Here is a 19823-nt window from a genome sequence, read left to right on the forward strand (position 1 = left end):
TAAAATGTAAATAACTAACAATGGAAACTAAAACAATCTTAGCTTAAAAACACAAAACTTAAAAACAGATAATGCAATGAATGCATATATGCAAAATAAAATAAAAAAGTAATTAAATTAAATTAACAAACACCAGTATAATAGCACTGAAATGATCTGAAAAAAAAAAAAAAAAAAAAACATGAACAAAAATGAAATTGTAATATTTAAAAAAGCTTTTAATAAAGTACTTCAAATTGAACTTATTACTTGGCCCACACAGAATCTGTGCGCACAGAAATCAGCAGATTTCCGGAGATTTTTAGCCCATCATCGAGTCTATGTACTTACTTGTGTAAATGTGTGTAAAATTATATTTTTTCAGCTTTTCAATTAATTTCACTAATATTATTATGATATAATAATAGTAATTTTAAAATGTTCATATGATTCACAATACAGTCTGTAAAGTAATAATTTCCGTCTTTTAATAGTTATATTATACGAGAGACTTGCTTTGTTTACCAATTGAGTGGATCTAATTGGATTTGCATTGTAAACATTAAATAAAAGTTTATCAATTTTATTTCATACATTAAGTTTTTAGTTACGATACTACTAAAATCCGCAGATTTTTTTACAAAATTCTCAGCAGAAATAGCAAAAAATGCAAAAAAATGCAGGTTCTGTCTGGCCCTACTTATTACTTAAAATAATAAAAACATAATTCCAAAAACCTTTGAAAAACAAGATAATATATACTAAATAGACTGGTTTTCAATCATGAAACAAAAAAAAAACATTATAAAAACCTATGCAAATTAATTGTTCTGTCTGACACTGCTTTTACTCCAACCAAATGCTGATGCTCAAACACAGTATTGTGTAAAGACGTTAGAATTCCTCTAAATAAAGATAAGTCATAAATACGCAAAGTTACCAACTACATAAAAGCTCCCAGCATGATTTCTTTGAGTATGAAAAGATAACGTTTGTGATATTTGAACACAGGCAGTATAGAGATAAAATGTGACTCACGGGTCGGTGTTTCTTCTGCAGGTGTTTCTTCTTCTTCTTGCTGTGAGTCCTGGCCAGCCGAGGGTTGTTCTCCTGGTCCGAGTGCTGGTGGTTATTGTGGTTGAGTCGGTCCTTGTGTAGGTCCAGGCTCAGTCCGTTGGGCACTCGGCCAGGCTTCTTCTTGCGCAGCGGTCCTGCCTGGTTCTGCCTCCGCTCGTGGGGCTTAAGTGTCATGTCCTTCTGCCAGAAAACAACAGATATATGAGTATTAAAGACTTATTGGATGACAAAATCATAGTACAGTTCACCCCAAAATAAAATTAAGTCATTATTTAGTTGTTTCAAACCTGTGTGAGTTTCATTCTTGTGCAAAACTCAAATGTAGATGTTTTATAGAATGTGGGAAGCCAAATTGTGTCTGGCCCCATAGTACAGCAGGTACATTAAAATTTAATTAATATAATTATTTCAAATAGTAGAGAATAGCGCTATAACTAGCAGCTTGTGGAATCAATGGGCTATATGCACAGCTAGTGTTTTTCAGCCAACGTAAACTTTCGGTGAAAGGTTTCTGTGACTAATTTAAATTTTATAAGGTTCATTTTACTGCATCAACATCGTAATGTAATTAAAATACAATCACTTAAATAAACTAAAGCACTCATTTAGTTGTTCAATCCTAAAATGAGATGATAGAGCGTGTAAACTCTAGCACCGTCTGTGGCAGCAGACCAGCGCAGAAACTCCTTTGAAAATACTGGAGTAAAATCTCATATTTTGAAGAAATGGCAGAGAAAAATGGAAGTTAACACATTTTGGCTAGAATAAAAGTAGTTTTTAATGTTTTAAAAACCATTTAAAGGTCAAAATAATTAGCTCCTTTAAGCGATAATTTTTGTTAGTCTACAGAACAAACCACAGTTATACAATAACTTGCCTAATTAGATAACCTAATTAACCTAGTTAAGCCTTTAAATGTCAATTTAAGCTGTATAGAAGTGTCTTGAAAAATATCTAGTAAATATTATGTACTGACATCATGACAAAGATAAAATAAATCAGTTATTAGAGATGAGTTATTAAAACTATTGTGTTTAGAAATGTGTTGAAAAAAAAATCTTCTCTTCGTTACACAGAAATTGGGGGAAAAATAAACAAGGGGCTAATCATTTAGGGGGTTTAATAATTCTGACTTCAACTGTTTACCAGGGCTCACCACAGTGGAATGAAACGCCAACTATTATGGCATATGTTTTAGGCTGCAGATGCCCTTCCAGTCACAACCCTGTACTGGAAAACACCCATACACTCTCACACATGCACTCATACACTACGGCCACTTTAGTTAATCCAATACACCTATACCGCATGTCTTTGAATTATGCACTGTGGGTGAACCCGGAGCACCCAGAAGAACCCACACGAACATGAAGAGAACATGCAAACCTGCAACCTTCTAGCTGTCAGGCAACCGTGCTAACCACCGAGCCACCATGCCACCCTGTAATAGGAATTAATATCTAACAAATATAGAATTGAATAAGTACTATCAAGTTAATACATACTAGTCCCTTCTGTATAATTACTAGTATCTGTTTAATAAGCAGTATCTAATGACTAAATGCAAACTGCTAGTATCAAAAAAGTACTAAAAGTATAACAATATACTTGTTTGTTTTTTAAATAAAATGTTAAAATGGTTTTCTATAGTGTGTTAAGCAGAAAATACAGTCTTTGAGGACCGTTAAGAAACATTATGAAACCCTTACAGCTGTAGACTCAATGTAACATGTGTTAAAACCTATTATACACTCTAAGCAGTGCACACTTGTCTACCTTCAGCACACATTGTTCTAGCAAGCTGCTAAATAAAATAATCTTTACCCCACAGAAACCTTATGATAAAAGGAGTCTGAAGTACAGCAGAGAAAGCAGAAGAGCAGCGCTTAGGTCTGACACAACTTTCTCTTCTCCAGACAGGAAGATCAATATTCAATATGACAAAGCTCGTCTCTGCAGGGGAGCAGTGTATCTCCACATATCTCTGCTTACAGAACCAATCAATTACATTATTATACTGCAGCTACAGAGAGATAGATACTTCCCGTGCTGAAAACACTACACCAAAGGAAGGAAAAGTGAGATATTCGATACAGTTCAGACGAGGAGCGCCTAGTAGAAACAGCACAACGACGTGGAAACCTGTGTGAAAGGAGATTTGGATTCAAAATACAGTATGCAATACAAGTAGGAAGATTCAACAGAACATTCAGATCTGAGTTCATGCTTGTTCCTGAGATACCAATGTCATGATGAAACCGTGTCAGTTTGATCAACAAAAGATGTATCATTATTTCTGCCTTGCAAAATATCACTAGAAGTACTATAAGTTCATAGTTCAGAAATAAACACGTATGGCAAAATCACTATATGAAAATAACCCAAATGCTTCAAATTTAGATTATATAAATTATATAGTTTAAAGGAATAGTTTGGCCAGAAATGACAATTTACTAACCATTTACTTACCCTCAAGGGGTTCCTAACCTTTATGAGCTTCTTTCTTCTGTTGAACACAACAGAAGATGTTTTATAGAAAGCTGGATACCTGTAGCCTTTAAGTTCCATGGTAGCAAAACAATACGGATGTCAATTGTTACAAGTTCACAGCTTTCTTCAAAATATTGTCTTTTGTGTCCAACAGAAGAAAGAAACTCAAACAAAAAACATAATTCTTCATTTTTGGATGAACTATCCACTTGAGACTGTAACAATGATAGTGACAAGTAACATCTAACTTTTTTTGTACCATCTTTAACTGCCAAATGACATTATTTATTATTTAATAATTCAAGCGATTCTTTTAAGAATGTTGATTCAATCAGTAATAAAGAGCAAATCATTCATTCACTTCATTTGGATTGAAAATTCAGATAAGTAAATAAAATCAATATTACTTTCTAAAATACTGATATTAATGTACGTAAGTAAAGATTTATTTATAAAGCACCTTTCCCAGACATTGAGTCACAAAGTGCTTTACAATAAGAGAAAACCAGAACACAGGTAAAAGAACACATATCAATATAAGAAAACATAATAAAACAAGGTAAAAATCCAACTTCAGAAACACTTATACTGTCAATTAAAAGCCTGACCAAAAAGATGTCTTTAAATGCTTTTTAAAAAGTTTAACTGATCCCAGTGCTATAGTCTATAGTAATTCATTGTTTTATGTGTGCACAAAAGTATTCTCGTAGCTTGATAACACTCTGATTGAATCACTGAAGGCAGGTTGTCTGTTTTGAGGATGTTTTTTGTTATTTTCTTGACTGCAAACAAGGCAAACCTTGCTGCCTATGGAGGATGAGGGAGCTCTCTGACACTGAAACCTTGTCTTGACACTCTCTTCCCTCTATAAACAACCTTTTGTGGAATGAAAAAGTTCTATATTCGATAAAGGTTCATTCAAACATTTTCCTTCGACTTAGTCTCTATTTCAGAGGTTGCCACAGTGAAAAAAACCGCCAACTATTCCAGCATACATTTTATGCCCTTTCAGCCACAACCCAGTACTGGGAAACACCCATAAACTATTGCATTTTCACACACACACTCATGCACTACGTGGGGTTTATTTATAAACTAATTTCGAGAGGATGACATGCTTATGATTGAACACAGCTTGCCATGCAATAGCCAATTCATGATTCATCAATCAGATTATTCCTTAGTCACTATAAATACCCTAAGTTCCATATCACAGCCATCTTCATTTTGAAGAATCCCCCCATTCCACCCCTGCTCCTCCTCCTTTCTTAGATGAGTGGCACGGTGGCCCAGTGGTTAGCACTGTCACCTCACAGCAAGAACGTCACTGGTCCTTACTAAGCCAGCCAACATTTCTGTGTAGAGTTTACATGTTCTCCCCCAGTCAACTGACTAAATCCAAATCGGCATCATAGATGTGCTCCTAGTAAGTAGTTTTATCTTAAAAGTAATCCCTATCCATTCATTATCTACTACAGCAGGGGAGTTCTCCAGATCTACCTGAGCTCAAACTCCCCTCTTGCCCTGCAACGGGAGGGAACCCTTGGCTCGAGGATCTTATGAGCTCAGGGCTCTCTCCTGGGACAGCATGCCAAACACGCTTTATAATCAATCATCAGCTAAGTGTGAACTCTCTTGAAGGCCAATTTAGTTTATTCAATTCACCTATACCGCATGTGTTTGGACAGTGGTGGAAACCGGAGCACCTGGAGGAAACCCATGCCAACACAGGGAGAACATGCAAACTCCACACAGAAATGCCAACTAGTCCAGCAGGGACTTGATCCAGCGACCTTCTTGCTGTGAGGTGACAGTGCTAACTACTGAGCCACCACGCCACCCCTGACAAAGGTTCTTCAATGCTAATAAGAAACCTATATTTTTAAGACTGCACATAAGTGAGCAGATCAACTCCCCCAAATAATGGACAGAAAAGTGAGATTTCAATGTAAAACTAATGATAATACATCTCTCTAAAGGGCCGAGTTCTTCATATCTAACGTCGGAGATGTAAAAGACTGTCCTTTTTATCTCATTTTCAAGCGCTGTGCTATTTTCCTAAATGACAGCTCATTTTACGCTCTTCATTTAAGCTCTCTGTGTGTGTGTGTGTGAGTAAAATAATGTTGGCGTGTGATTAAAAAAAAAGAACAATTGCCCAAATGAACATTTCTTTGAATCAGACAGCAGTTTTCAAAAGCCCTCCGTTTGATCAGTGTGTGTAGAACAGTCCAGCAAATTTAAACACCAGCGAACATTGCTTATATACAAAATGGTGTGTTTATTTTGCACAACTTCAAGCCTCCAGGGCATTCAAACCAAATGTAAATGCATGTGTTTTCAGGAATCTGATGCATAGAGAAACCTTCTACTGTGTGTATGTGCGTCTATATGTGTGTGCGCCGTCGGCCCTCATCCGCCTGCGGGGCTGATCCATCATGTTAAACTTATGTAGTAAATCAGATTACATGCTTCAGAGACATTACATGTTTAATAGCCTTGTTCGTGTACTTGAAGTCAGTCAGAGACATGAAAAGAGCTCTCAGCTGAGCAGACGGAGCATGTCAGGACAGCGAGATACGACAGGCTGATAACCAGCCATCAAGTCTTCAGCTCTGACAGAGCACTCTGAGGGACAACCTCTATTTATGCCATATCTCTCTATTCAGCAATCACAATCATTCAGACTCAAGCTGCGGATGATTCCTTTCAGCTGCTCCAGACGAGAAGCTGTCCTTCTACCATATCCAGACTGAAGAGATATTCAGACTTACTGCTTGTTATCTTTGAAAGGAAGCAGTAAGTAGGCATGGGATGCGCAAGTGGGCAGATGATCTGACTGATGCATATAAAAATATGATATGCAAATTACATATATGACATACCAGTTAATATTTGGATTTAACATACGTAAAATATGTCATATTTGCAACATATATTTCAAAATATTGCAAAATACTGCATTTACATATATTTTTTCAGCTATTAAATTCATAAATATGTTTACATATGTTTAAATATATTAGGTAGCATTTTATATATGAACATACAGTATACACTTATCTGCCACTTTATTAGGTACACGTCCATCTGCTTGGTAACACAAATTTATAATCAGCCAATCACATGGCAGCAACTCAACACATTTAGGCAAGTAGACATGGTCAAGACGATCTGCTGCTGTTCAAACAGAGCATCAGAAGAAAGTTGATTGAAGTGATTTTGAACATGGCATGGTTGTTGGTGCCAGACGGGCTGATCTGACTATTTCAGAAACTCCTGATCTACTGGGATTTTCACGCACAACCATCTCCAGGGGTTTACTGAGAATGGTCTGAAAAAGAGAAAATATCCAGTGAGCGGCAATTCGGTGGGCGCAAATGCCTTGTTGTATACCTCATTTGCATAATATATTTCTATGTATTAAACTTCTATATGGTGAACGTGATTTTTATTGCACCATGCATTTCGCCACTTTGCATGTAATAGATGAACGAATCAAACTGAAAAATGTTAGGATAGCCAACAAAATTGCAAAAAAATTAATAATAATAAAGTGTGACATGAAAAGGATAGCTGTATTAGCTGTTTAATTAATTAATTCATTCATTCCTTTATTAATACGGGGTCGCCACAGCGGAATGAACTGCCAACTTATCCAGCACGTTTTTTACGCCCATCTCTGGGAAACATCCACACACACTCATTCACTCATACACTACGGACAATTTAGCCTACCCAATTCACCTGTACCACCAGCTCTGCACATTTCTAGGTCTTCTTAACCAAACACATCTGATTTAGATCATTAGCTCATTAGCAGAGACTGAAAGACCTGTAATAGGTGTGACAGACAAAGGAGACATCCAAACATGCAGTGTTGGTGGTCTTCCAGGAATGTGGTTGAGAAACACTGGGCTAAGGGATGCATTTACAATAAGTCTGGGTTGCAAAAGAAAGTACAACGGTCAATGCTGTATGAAGAAAGACTTCAGAGGCTGGTGGAATCTGGGAAAGTCTGGAAACTTTCTGTAATGACAGAAAAGCGCTTATTGAGGATATGGAAAGTGAGTTTGTCAAGTATACTGAGCGTGAACTTGAATGGCTTTTCCGCAGCAATCACTTCCATGATCACTAGTGCTGCAGTATGTGCTGAACTACAGCCAAGGTGGGTCTGGGACGCATAACTCAACGGATGGGCTTAATTCTGAGGACTTTTCTTCTGCAGGAACTACAATGATCTTTCAACAACATGGCAAACTTCATTAATCCATCTGCGAGCACATCTGGCCCTAATGTGGATCCTTCAGTGTGAATTAAGTGTAACAACATGTGATGCTCTAAAGCTGGCAGAGGAAACTTTAGACGTTCGCTTTGGGAAAACATCTGACAATACGTTTGATTGGGTTTGCTCATCTATACTTGCCTAATCTATCCCTTGAAATAAAGTCAAGACCTCTGTTTTCTATTCTAGAAGTTGTTTTAGTCTTTTGGTCCATTTTAGGGTAGGTTTACGCAAAAGCAGTGTACTAAAGGCTGAAACATTTCTCCTTTGAAAAGCAATGACAAAGAAACACTGAATTAAACATGAAATTCTGACCTAAAACTGAAGTAAAACAATTATCTATTTTAATTAGGACATTTTATTTTCTCAGAAACATAGTAGTTCGTAAACATACATTAAAAAATTACAAAACAAACAAACAAACAAACAGAATCGTTTTCAAGGATAGTATAGAAAGTTCTTATTTTCCATTGTTTCATTTGAATGTTTTCATTAGTTTTTTATTGTTTTTATCATTTCTTGTGGGTTTTTTTGTGTGTGTTTTCATATAGCTTATTTTAACTGTATATATTTTTCAATTATTCCTATTTGTATCTAAGCTAAATGAAAAAAAGCTTTCATTTAATGTTTAATTGTAAGTGTAAAGTACTGTATATTTTCTTGTATTGTCGTTTTTCCATTTTCAACAGTGTCAGTTGCACATTTCCACAACAAACATCGTTTTGGGGCCTGAAAAAGCAAATTAATAAATCAATAAAAACAATAAGTGTATGTTAGTGTATAAAAAAAATTTACTTTTTCGTCATGAGCACAGACAACACTGTTTTCAAATGGATCCACAAACACATTTTTAAAAGTTTGCATTTTCAGGCTCACAAAATGCAGTTGTCATGTAAATAATGGGTTAAAGCTAGGGCTGCACAATATATCATTTCAGCATCGATATAATCCGCAATAGTCACATCGCAAAGATATGCAATGTTAAGTCTGAATTATAGTTGACCAGTACCTACAGAACTGTTTTCAATCACTGTATTTACATGGAATTTATACAATAAAAAAACAAACTTTGAATTCTTGTCTTTGTTTCTAGTCCAAATATCTACATTTTAACATATTACCCACTGGGTAACTTACCCCATAATTTAGCTTATTTTAAGGAAAAACTTCAAATTTTCCTTTATTTTATCTGAATTTTAAAACAAAACAATATTTTTACTTGATCTAAGAATTTTTTATAAATATTTGGACTAGAAATGAGACAAAGCAAATAACAATAAAACCATTTTTTTTTTCCATTGAGATTATTCAGTTTCTTTACCTGAATACTGTTAGACTCCCCAGAAAACCATCAAATAGAGATATTCAACAATCTTGTGAAACTGTATTTACATTGCAATATTTATCGCAAGATAATAAAATATCACAATATCAGATTTTTCTATTATCGTGCAGCCCTAGTTAAAGCACATACAAACTTTTAGTTGAAAGTGTTGTGTAAATACTCCCTTAGTTCAAACTTTTTTTCATTTATCTTACAGTAGCACATACTAAGAGTATGAAATGTTTCATTCAAACCAGAGAAAAAAATAACTTCAAAAGAATCCAAAATTCTGCTTTCAAATTCAGTGCGAGAACAACAAGAGGCTTCCATTTCAGAGAAAACGGATTTCTTTGCTTCATTTATATATAAATATATATTTTTAAGCCATCTCCCATGAGGTTTAGTGAGGTAAACTCTGGATAGAGAACAGCTCTACATCCACCCACAAGCACACATAAACACACAAGCTCCCTGGAGTTCACTTTGCTGCCTTGCTTTCTAGAAGTTCTTCTTTTGCTGTGGGGACTTAAAAACACTTGCACACTCACACACACACACACACTCACACATCACTCAAAAGCCAGGGCTTTCAAGTGCAAAGCAGGTTTTTACTGTCTACACAGGTTTTGATCTTTCATCTCCTTTACCACAAAAAATGTAATGATGTCGGAACAGAATGAAAGACACATTCAGACAACAGACAGGTCCAAACGCACAAACAAGAACTTACCCATATATGAGCCTGGCATATTTTGAATGCACATTTTTAATACAGAATGTCATTTTTATATTGAATTAAAATCACATAACATGCAAAAGTTAACACAGGAATAAACACTACCTGACGTCTTGTTGTCGATCCCAGTTGTGAGAACAACAAATAATAACTTGACTTTTAATTTTTTCATTTGGAAAAGTGGCAGAAGGTACTGTAGATTTTTTCTGATGAATCAGAATCTGTTGAACTTCATCCCAATCATCACAAATACTAAAGAAGACCTATTGGAACCCGCATGGACCCAAGATTCTCACAGAAATCAGTCAAATTTGGTGAAGGTAAAATCATGGTCTGGATTTACATTCAGTATGGGGGTGTGCAAGAGATCTGCAGAGTAGATGGCAGCATCAATAGCCAGAGGTATCAAGACAATTTTGCTGTCCATTACACTACATAGTGCTCCTCCTAATACTTTAGCCTCCACATCAAAGTTCTTTAAAGCAAATAAGGTCAAGGTGCTCCAGGATTGGCCAGCCCAGTCACCAGAAACGAACATTATTGAGCATGATGAAGGAGGAGGCATTGAAGATGAATCCAAAGAATCTTGATGAACTCTGGAAGTCCTGCAAGAACGCTTTCTTTGCCATTCCAGATGACTTTATTAATAAGTTATTTAAGGCATTGCAGAGATGTATGGATGCAGTTGTGCAAGCTCATGGAAGTCATACACAATATAAATTGTTTTACCACGGCACTATGACTTTATATTCTATACTGTATATTATATCAGTTAAGTGACAAGACTTTTGTCTAAGCAAAGTCAGACCTTACTGTCCTAATTAAATCATTAAAATCAAGACATGATCATATTTTATTTTGGTAAAATAAGCGTAATCTAGAGGCCTTTCATATAAGCCACTTCTGATACCAAATGATCCACAACAAGTCAAGTTATTATTTGTTGTTCCTGAAACTTGGATGACGACAAGACTATTGTCAGGTTTCATTAATATTTTACAGTAAGATCAATTAGTTAAACAACAACATTTTAATGAATAATATAATTACGGTAATATAATTGCAATATGTTATTATACAACTAGTATTTTGGTGGGTTATGTAGTTAATTAAAGACAATGAATATAATTGCATAATTAAAATGAATCAAAAGAATTATATTTTAAAGTAATTAGATTATAATGCTTAACAAACCATAACATACCATACAGGTATGTGTTAGGGACATGATAACAAATGTTGGGATCCAAGTGCAGCGTTTATTGTAATTGATGGTCAAGGCAGGGGTCAAAACACGCACAGACAGCAGTGCTCAGGGGTGATCCAAAGGGCAGGCAAAAGGTCAGGACAGACGTTAGACACATCGTAACACACAGAAACAGTCCAGGATCAAAAAACAAGGCATGGCAAAACAAAGAACAGGGAAACACTACACAACAGGAAAACAATACTTATACCTGAATGTGTGTGAAAGTGGAGCTTTTATGAAGGTGTAAATTGGCTGCAGGTGCTTGGGTAATCACAATCAAGTTTATGAGAGTAGGGGTGTAAGAGATTCTAGGATATTAAGTCCGGGTGAGAGACAGATGTTAGATGCAGAATGCCCTCTAGTGTGTCTGGGGGGGCACTCTAGCTGGTAACTGTGACAATATGTTTTCAAAAACATTGTAATTTATACACAACATTAAAATTGTTTATTTTATTAAAAAGTTTGGATTCATTGACTATCTAATTAAATGCTGTGCTTATTTGTCTTGAATTAAATACGTATTTTTATCAAAACACTATGAAACTGTATTATTGGTGAATTAATAGAAAGGAAAATTATCAGCAGCCATTACTTCTCATACAGTCTCATAATGAAGGTTATGAAGGACCAAATATCAAATTTGATTGAGAGCTGTGGGCCAAAGGTAAATATATCAAGCTGTATAACAAAGTTGCCATGGATAATGCCCTCATTTATTTCAAAATTAATAGAAAACATGACTTTAATCTGATTAAGTAATGCATTTTATATATATATTTTCTACACTTTATAATTAACCTATTATAATAAAAACATAGGAATTTCATTTACATAATGGAGTTTAATACTAAATACACTAGTCAAGAACCTTCCTTCCATTTGCCTTGATTTGCTCACTGAGGATTTCTGAGTTGTGGTGTATCCGTTGAGCAACAGGATGTTCATTACAAAAAATAATAATAATTTACAACAATTTATTTAAACATTTATTAAAGTTAGTTTTTGTAGCATAAAATAAAATTTAAAAAGCTAATGAAAGGTTATGTTAAATTAGAAATGACAATGTGTATTAAGGGTATTAACCCAACCCTCACAATTCTCCCTCTCTTCTCTGATGGAATGGCCACATCAAAGGTTACCATAGGCCAACTTTGGCCCGCAGGCCCTGGTTTGGGCTTCTCTGATCTAAACTCATATACAAATTGGTGGTTATTACATATTTTCACTTTTGTTATATATAATAAGTAATAATATTTGTATAATTAATATATATGAATGACCTAAATAATGCTAATATAATAACTGATGGTTATTAGCTATTTTTACTTGTGTTTAAGAAATAATAATTACTAATTTTTTTTGTTTATTATTATTATTTATTTAAAAGTATTAAAATTATTTCTTCTTATTAAAACAGGTTAGAACTTTTTTTAATATCTAGTGTGTGTGTGTGTGTGTGTCTGTGTTTTATGTTTGTATGTTTTTTTATTTGTTAACAATATGTTCAAAAGAACAGCATTTTTTAAAATAAAAATATATATTACTCTTTATAATTTATTATTTAATTTAATATTTATGTGCTGAATAATCAAAGAAAATAATTAGTAAAAGCAGGTGCAGAATCGCAACCTAACTGTCAAGTCGTCACTTTTATTTTTCATTTCACAGAACTATACTATAATATAATATATAAATATATACACAATGCTGACCTAACCTTCTAATAATTTTGCTGCTAAAATCTCCTTCTGATTCATTAGTCACACACACAAGGACTCTGCGCGTGCACATACACACACACTATCCTCTAAATGCTGACTAAGCAAACAGAAAAACTCCTTCTCTCTTCAGCCAGCAGTAAATGAGAGACGCAGAAAGAGAAGAGCTTGGGAGACCTGCACTTCGATCCCGATCCGTGATTACAGGCCTGTTCTACAGTGGAGCCACTCCAGGGATCAGTTCCCCTGCCAAGCGTAACTACACAGGCTTTTGTGAGATGGAGAGAGAGATTCTGTCCATGGCCTCTCTGTTTTATTAGTCTTATCTGTGGCCCTGGGGGAAGATATTACTTCTTTAGTGGAGAAAAAAGAGAAAGAAAAAAATGGCACTAACAGGAAAGCACACAACATAAAGTGTTGCTTTGAGACGAGGAAGAAGCAATAGGCTTTTTGCGACCAAGCAAGTACCGATTTGGAAAACATAACACGGCAATTTAGTTCCATTGCAAAGATGGATGGAGGGGGTGAAGTAGATGAAATGAGCGAGGAGAGAGAGAGACCAGTGATGTGCCCTCCATACAAGTGGCTAAACACCACGTCCATCTGTCTTCATGTGTGTGTTTTAGTAAGTTATTCAGGAAAATAAATGTATATTCTGGTGCAAGATAGGAATAAGTCTTGTTTTCAGAAAATATACAGCTGAGGACAAAATGATTAGTCCTTCTGTGCAATATTTATTCTTTTTCAAAAACTTCTCAAATATTTTACAAACATTTATTTATTTGTTTGTTTATGTGTTTGTTAGTTTTTAAATTTTTTTCAAACCATCTTACGGGCAATATTATTAGCCCCCTTAAGTATTTTTTTTTTATTGACTACTGAACAAACCACTGTTATTGACCTTATTCTTCGCGCATGAGCGGGCACAGCCATTTGAATGTTTTTGCCTCGAGACTTCCGGTCTCATTCACTTCCATTCATTTTTAGATGTTAAAAACAGCTCGTTCTGCTGCTTGATGTTGCAAACTGATATGTTCTTATTATATTATTCTGCTTTGTCTATATAGTCATGCAAACACTTGTTTGTAGAGCGAGTAGTTTGACCATTTTCTGCCGTCGATTATTCCTGGTCATTTCTTTCATGAGCAACTGAATCAGATGTTCTAAAACAGGGGTCTCAAACTCAAATTGGCAGGGGGCTATATCAGTGCCTGGCAATTCATAGGAGGGTCGTTTAAACGTTCTAGCACACACAAAAAAGGGAAAACCTCATGTAATAGATGCACTCATACATTCTTCAACATAGTATCAAAGCTCCTTCTTTTTGTTTCTTGTTGTACATACTGAAGTTGTACATATTGAAGTTTAAATTACTTTGAAAATACTACAATACAGGCATAATAATATTTATTATTAATGTTATCATGTCAATTGTTGCTTAACCAAAAGTATAACAGATAAGACAGCAGAAAGCAGTTTGGGTAACTTAAGTGACTTTAATTGCAATTGTTGTTCTTCTCAATTGTTCTTCTCAATATCATTCTTTTTTGTAAAACTACAACAAAGAAGGGGGAAAGTATGTATATATTCACATTTACTCTAACATGTTCAATTTAGCCAGCAGTAAAATTTTACTAATGCACATTTTTTATACAAATCCTAATGCACATATTAGGAAAATCTATTAATGAGATCATTTGAGTCCAATATTAGCAAAATGATCATATTTAAAACATCAGCATAACGTGTAAGTCATGAAGAGGTGTTTGTACAACAAAATACAGGTGGTATATGTTTTGGGGGGCTAGAACCTCGTTATATTTTTGACGTCAGTTGCGGGAGGGAAGTAGGAAAAGGAGGGCTGCAAATGGCCCGCGGGCTGGCAGTTTGAGACCCTTTTCTAAAACAATTGCAAAAATGAGCGCACGTCTGCATGGAAAAATAAAGTCAACAATGACTTGCCTAATTAAAGCTAATTAAATTACTTACTTTAACTTAAACTAATTAAGCCTTTAAATTACATTTTATATCTAACATATTACTAGCATATTATTACTGTCATCATGGAAAAGAGAATAGAAATCAGTTATGAGAAATTAGTAATTACAACTATTACGTTTCGAAATGTGTTGAAAAAAATCTCTCTGTTAAACAGAAACTGGGGAAAATATTAAAGAATTAAAAATTTTTAATTCTGACTGCAATTGTACATTGAGTAAAGTTAACCTTAAAACTGCAAATAAAATAAATAAATAAATGTTTGTCAATAAACAGTGAGTGTGTTTTAATATAAATCTCTGTGGTTCATGATTCAAGGTTGTTTTTCTGACTATTTACGCTTTTAAAGTGCATTATGGTGCCTTGATCTTTGTTTTAAAAATTAAACTCTTTAGTTGAAAAATCCAGATTTCCACAGTTTTTATAGCCACTCATTAAATATATTCATTCACGAATGAAAATGTGTGTAAATATAAATTTATTTAGTTTGTATATTAATTTCAGTAATTCTATTAACTAATATGCAAATGTTTACATGATATTACATTTGCAATACAGATTGTAAAGTAATATTTTTTTTAGTTTTTTATTAAATATATTATATGAGAGAGCTTTGTTCGAATTCAATTCGATCCAAACAAGTGGATATAATTGGATTTGCATTGTAAACTTTAGTTAAAAGGTTACTATTTTTTTAAGTTTTTACAGTTGAAGTCAGAATTATTAGCCCCCTTTAAATTTTTATTTCTTTTTTAAACATTTCCCAAATGATGTTTAACAGAGCAAGGACATTTTCACAGTATGTCTGATAACATCTTTTCTTCTGGAGAAAGTCTTATTTGTTTTACTTCAGTTACAACAAAGCAGTTTTTAATGTTTTAAAAACCATTTTAAGGTCAAAATGATTAGCCCTTTTAAGCTATATATTTTTTTGATAGTCTACAAAACAAACCATCATTATACAATGACTTGCCTAATTATCCTAACCTGCCTAGTTAACCTAATTACCCTAGGTAAGCCTTTAAATGTTGCTTTAAGCTGTATAGAAGTGTCTTGAAAAAGATCTAGTCAAATATTATTTACTGTCATCATGGCAAAAATAAAATAAATCAGTTATTAGAAATTTGTTATCAAAACTATTATGTTTAAAAATAGGTTGAAAAAAAATCTCTCTGTTACACAGAAATTGGGGAAAAAACAAACAAGGGCGCTAATAATTCAGGGCGTTTAATAATTCTGACTTCAACTGTAGCTACTATACTCTATATAATATTACTCCACATAAATCCACAGATTTTTTCATTCTGTGCACAAACAGCAAATAATGTCTGCAAATACTATCTGGCAATGGATATAATGGACAAAATACTTTATCAAAGCAACGACAATACACATTTACATTATTATACAACATTTTAATAAGTGCAGCTTTATTTCAATTGATGTAAATCAGAGAATTACAAAAATGGATAAAAATCTCCAGTGTGAAGTTTATAAACAGCCTTTAGGCACTCATGGCTGTGTATTACAGATATTTTACCATGGTCTCCTGTAATTTACAGCTTTAGTAACAGCAGGGAGGAAATAAGCTGATGGCCTTCAAACGCAGGTTAAAAGACATCAACTCTAACACAACAAAGGTCAAGCACCCTCCACCATGCAGCGCTCATCAAAGAGAATATTTCATTAGCTCGACTCAATAAGCAATTCGACGAACGATAAGAGCTGGTTTAAAGATGTATCTAATTAAAGGCCAGCCCTATCTAAGAGTGTGAGTCCTCAGAGAGAAGGGGAAATGAAGACCCCATACGGACCGAAGAGGTCATGCATGGACAGCATGAAAGGCAAACATCTTGTTCTGAAATCAATCACCATGACAGGAAGAGAGAGGAGCTTGTGCTTTGAAGCCTCTGCCTCCTTCCGTCCAAGTAATGGAGCTCAATCGCTGACAGATGGAGGGAGCGACGGGGGAACGAATAGACGAATGAACGAATGAAGCAGTCTGTGTCCGTGGGGGGGAACTAGGTCATTCACGCTTGGCCAGTTTGTACAGAATCACTGTAACAAAGCCGTTCCCTTAATAGCAGAGATCTGGGCTAAATGGTGTTCTTTTTTGCCACATTCTAGAACATGGAACATTTTAGAACCTGCGCTTTGAAGAATGATCTCCAGGGGCCGTATAATAGAAGCATTTCAACCTAGAATCCTCATTTAGAACATTTGAGAACTGTTCACGCCAAGGGTGATGAAATTAGAGTGTTTTAATCATTTGACATTTTAATGAATAGCAGAGCTCATGCTGCAACTACTTCTTTAAAAAAATGCTGGGTTGATTTAATCCAGTTTTGGGTCAAATATTGAGTAACCCACCAGTTGGATTAATTCAGAGTTGATCCACATTGGGATAAAACAACTCAGTATTTTTTAGACTGTGACAGTAATGACAGAGGATCATTATCACAACATGTTTCAACATTATTTAGTCTGTAATGTTGTTTGAGCATGATGTAAAAATTATAATAACAAAGTGAACAAAAAACGAGGTATTTAAAAAAAACAAAAAAAAGTATTGTTTGTGATCTCTCCTAAACACCTCAGAAGTTTTCTTTTAGGAATGTATACATCACAATTATTAAGCCGCGGTCACATTGCACTTTTTGCCCCATAGACTTCCATTCACACACATGTGCCTGCGGCAGACTGGAAACGCAAGCTCGTGCATCAAGTTTCACATTTCGCTGCGTTCGAAAGTTCAAGCTTGGTAAACTCTGACCTGCGAAATCGCATCACATGATTGCGTGAGACCAATCGAAGATCAAAATGTGACACTTTCTCTACAAAAATGTAAAATGTTGAGCAATCCCTCAATTCTTCAATATTGTTTTAATCCCGCCTATTTTCGTAATTTTCGTAATTTTTTCGTAAATTTCCTTAGCACAAACTCTAGTGTGACCACAGCTTAACACTAAAATCAACTGACTTATATTGGCTTTTATGGCAAATAAGCCAACATGACAGAGGTTTGTGATACAACAATTTACAGTGGCGCATTTATTAAATCCCTATTTTGACAAAGCCAACCACCCGCACAGATTTGTAAGACGGACCCGAAAAAAAAATACACACTTCATATGTTTTCTTGGAAAATTATCTTTTTAAAACAAATTTCATTTGGTATAATTTGTATCTTAATTTCAATGTATGTTTTGTTAGACTGTTATGTACACAATTAACAAGAACAACGAATAACAGAGGTAAAGTTCTTCAAAACAAGTCTGCTATAGATGCTTCAGCACCAACACACAAACTGGTTTGTTAAATAAAATAATAATATAAATATAAATAAAGTGAAGTATATTCATCTTTTCAGAGAAGCCTATCTTAAACTGTTTTCACTGTTAATGACAAAAAAATCATTCATTGCGCCTGTCAGTTTCAATCCCTTATTCACAGCACTGAAAGTATTCTCAGATTACCTGGGAAGAACAAACTCGGTCGGAAGAGAAACTCAGAAACTTTTTTAAATGAGAATATGCATATTTGTGGCACTTAGTCAAGACAAAATCACCATAATATTTTAGAGAAAGTTGTCAAAGTTTGCATAACCAAATATTGATCTTATCCACCCGCGACCCAGCCATAGTTAAACATAGAGTAGCCTACCTTTTGATGACCTGACCCGCAGATTAACAGCAGGACTCTTGGATTTTATAAGTCCCCAATATGCAATGTCAAGAGAGTGACTCCATAAGGTACTGTACACTGCACACACTTGATTATGTAATGTGTGAAGTCGTGGATGCCTGTCAGGGCAAGGATAACTTATCATTTAAATATCCATGCTTAATCGGTAATCAATAAGGTCTATGGATTTACAGGGATATAATCAATGTGTGTATATTTTTGGCTTGGAATAGCCTTCTGTTAAAGATTTTTGTGTTCATCCTTGCCACAGGCAAAAAAATAAAACCTCCTTCCAAATTAATTGCACATTCATTGAAACCAAATCCAAGAATTATTGGAATCGGTACTCTGTATCAGCGAGGTCACAAATTAAAATGCTCGTACTTGTATTGGTTTGTAAAAAAACTGATATCGGTTTATCCATAAAAATAGATGCAAATCCACGATTGCATTGTACTTGGTAAAGTCATGACATGCGTGCCTAAGCACGATACGGAGCACTCACACTAATGAAACAAATCGGGATATGGGGGTGAAAAGAGCCTAGGTATGGCTCTTGCAAACTAGAGTGAGTACACACTTACTCTCAATAAATGAAATCTGAAATCTGTTCAGTTTTATATTGTAATGGCTGTTCTCTAACAGAACTAAATGGTTTTTATTACTATAAAAAATCTAAATGATGGCCAAGTGACAGGTGTTTACACCAGCACCACTGGTAACACCAACTATCACACCAAGCCTACTGAGTACACATCTAGTAAATAAAGCACAATATGTGCCCTTTACAGTAAGTGATGATCCAAAAATGACCTGCATGACGTTGTTCTAAGGATTGTAAATCTGAACAATGTGCAGACTGGAGACTTAGGAGTGTGGTTGTTTTGTGTACTAAATGATTAGCAAAGTGCTCTTCTGCAGTTCTAAGCAATATGATCACACCGCAAGACAAGAAGCATCAAAGAGCGCCTCAAGAGCACATCAAAGACCGCACAACAGGTTGCTTCGCGATAGTTGCTTTTATGTTATGAGAGGGCACAGTCTTTTAATTAAATTCACGCAAGACAAAAGAATCAATTGGTCCGAGAGCAACGTCTGGATTTAGCAAAGGCAATTAACATGATTATAATAGTCATTTAATTCCATGGGATAAAACACTTTTCCAACAGCTGGCTTCAACCAGTTTTTCAACATCAGAATGAGAAATACGGGAAAACTCAAAAAGGGCTCTGGGGGTAATTATTAAAAATGTAATAGCTTTATAACTGATGAGTACTAAATGA

General features: G+C 34.8%; 1 protein-coding gene across 5 annotated transcripts in view; it reads right to left on the minus strand.

Annotated features, from left to right (window-relative positions):
* auts2a (activator of transcription and developmental regulator AUTS2 a) overlaps positions 1-19823 on the minus strand; it is a 568280-nt gene that overhangs the window by 440311 nt on the left and 108146 nt on the right. For all 5 annotated transcript variants that reach the window (XM_056466220.1, XM_056466218.1, XM_056466221.1 and 2 more), the window contains exon 3: positions 1018-1236. In XM_056466220.1, coding sequence (XP_056322195.1) covers positions 1018-1236 — 219 coding nt within the window. The remainder of the gene's footprint in view (positions 1-1017; positions 1237-19823) is intronic.

The sequence above is a fragment of the Danio aesculapii genome, chromosome 10 (genome assembly GCF_903798145.1).
Source record: "Danio aesculapii chromosome 10, fDanAes4.1, whole genome shotgun sequence".
NCBI classification, from domain to species: Eukaryota; Metazoa; Chordata; class Actinopteri; order Cypriniformes; family Danionidae; genus Danio; species Danio aesculapii.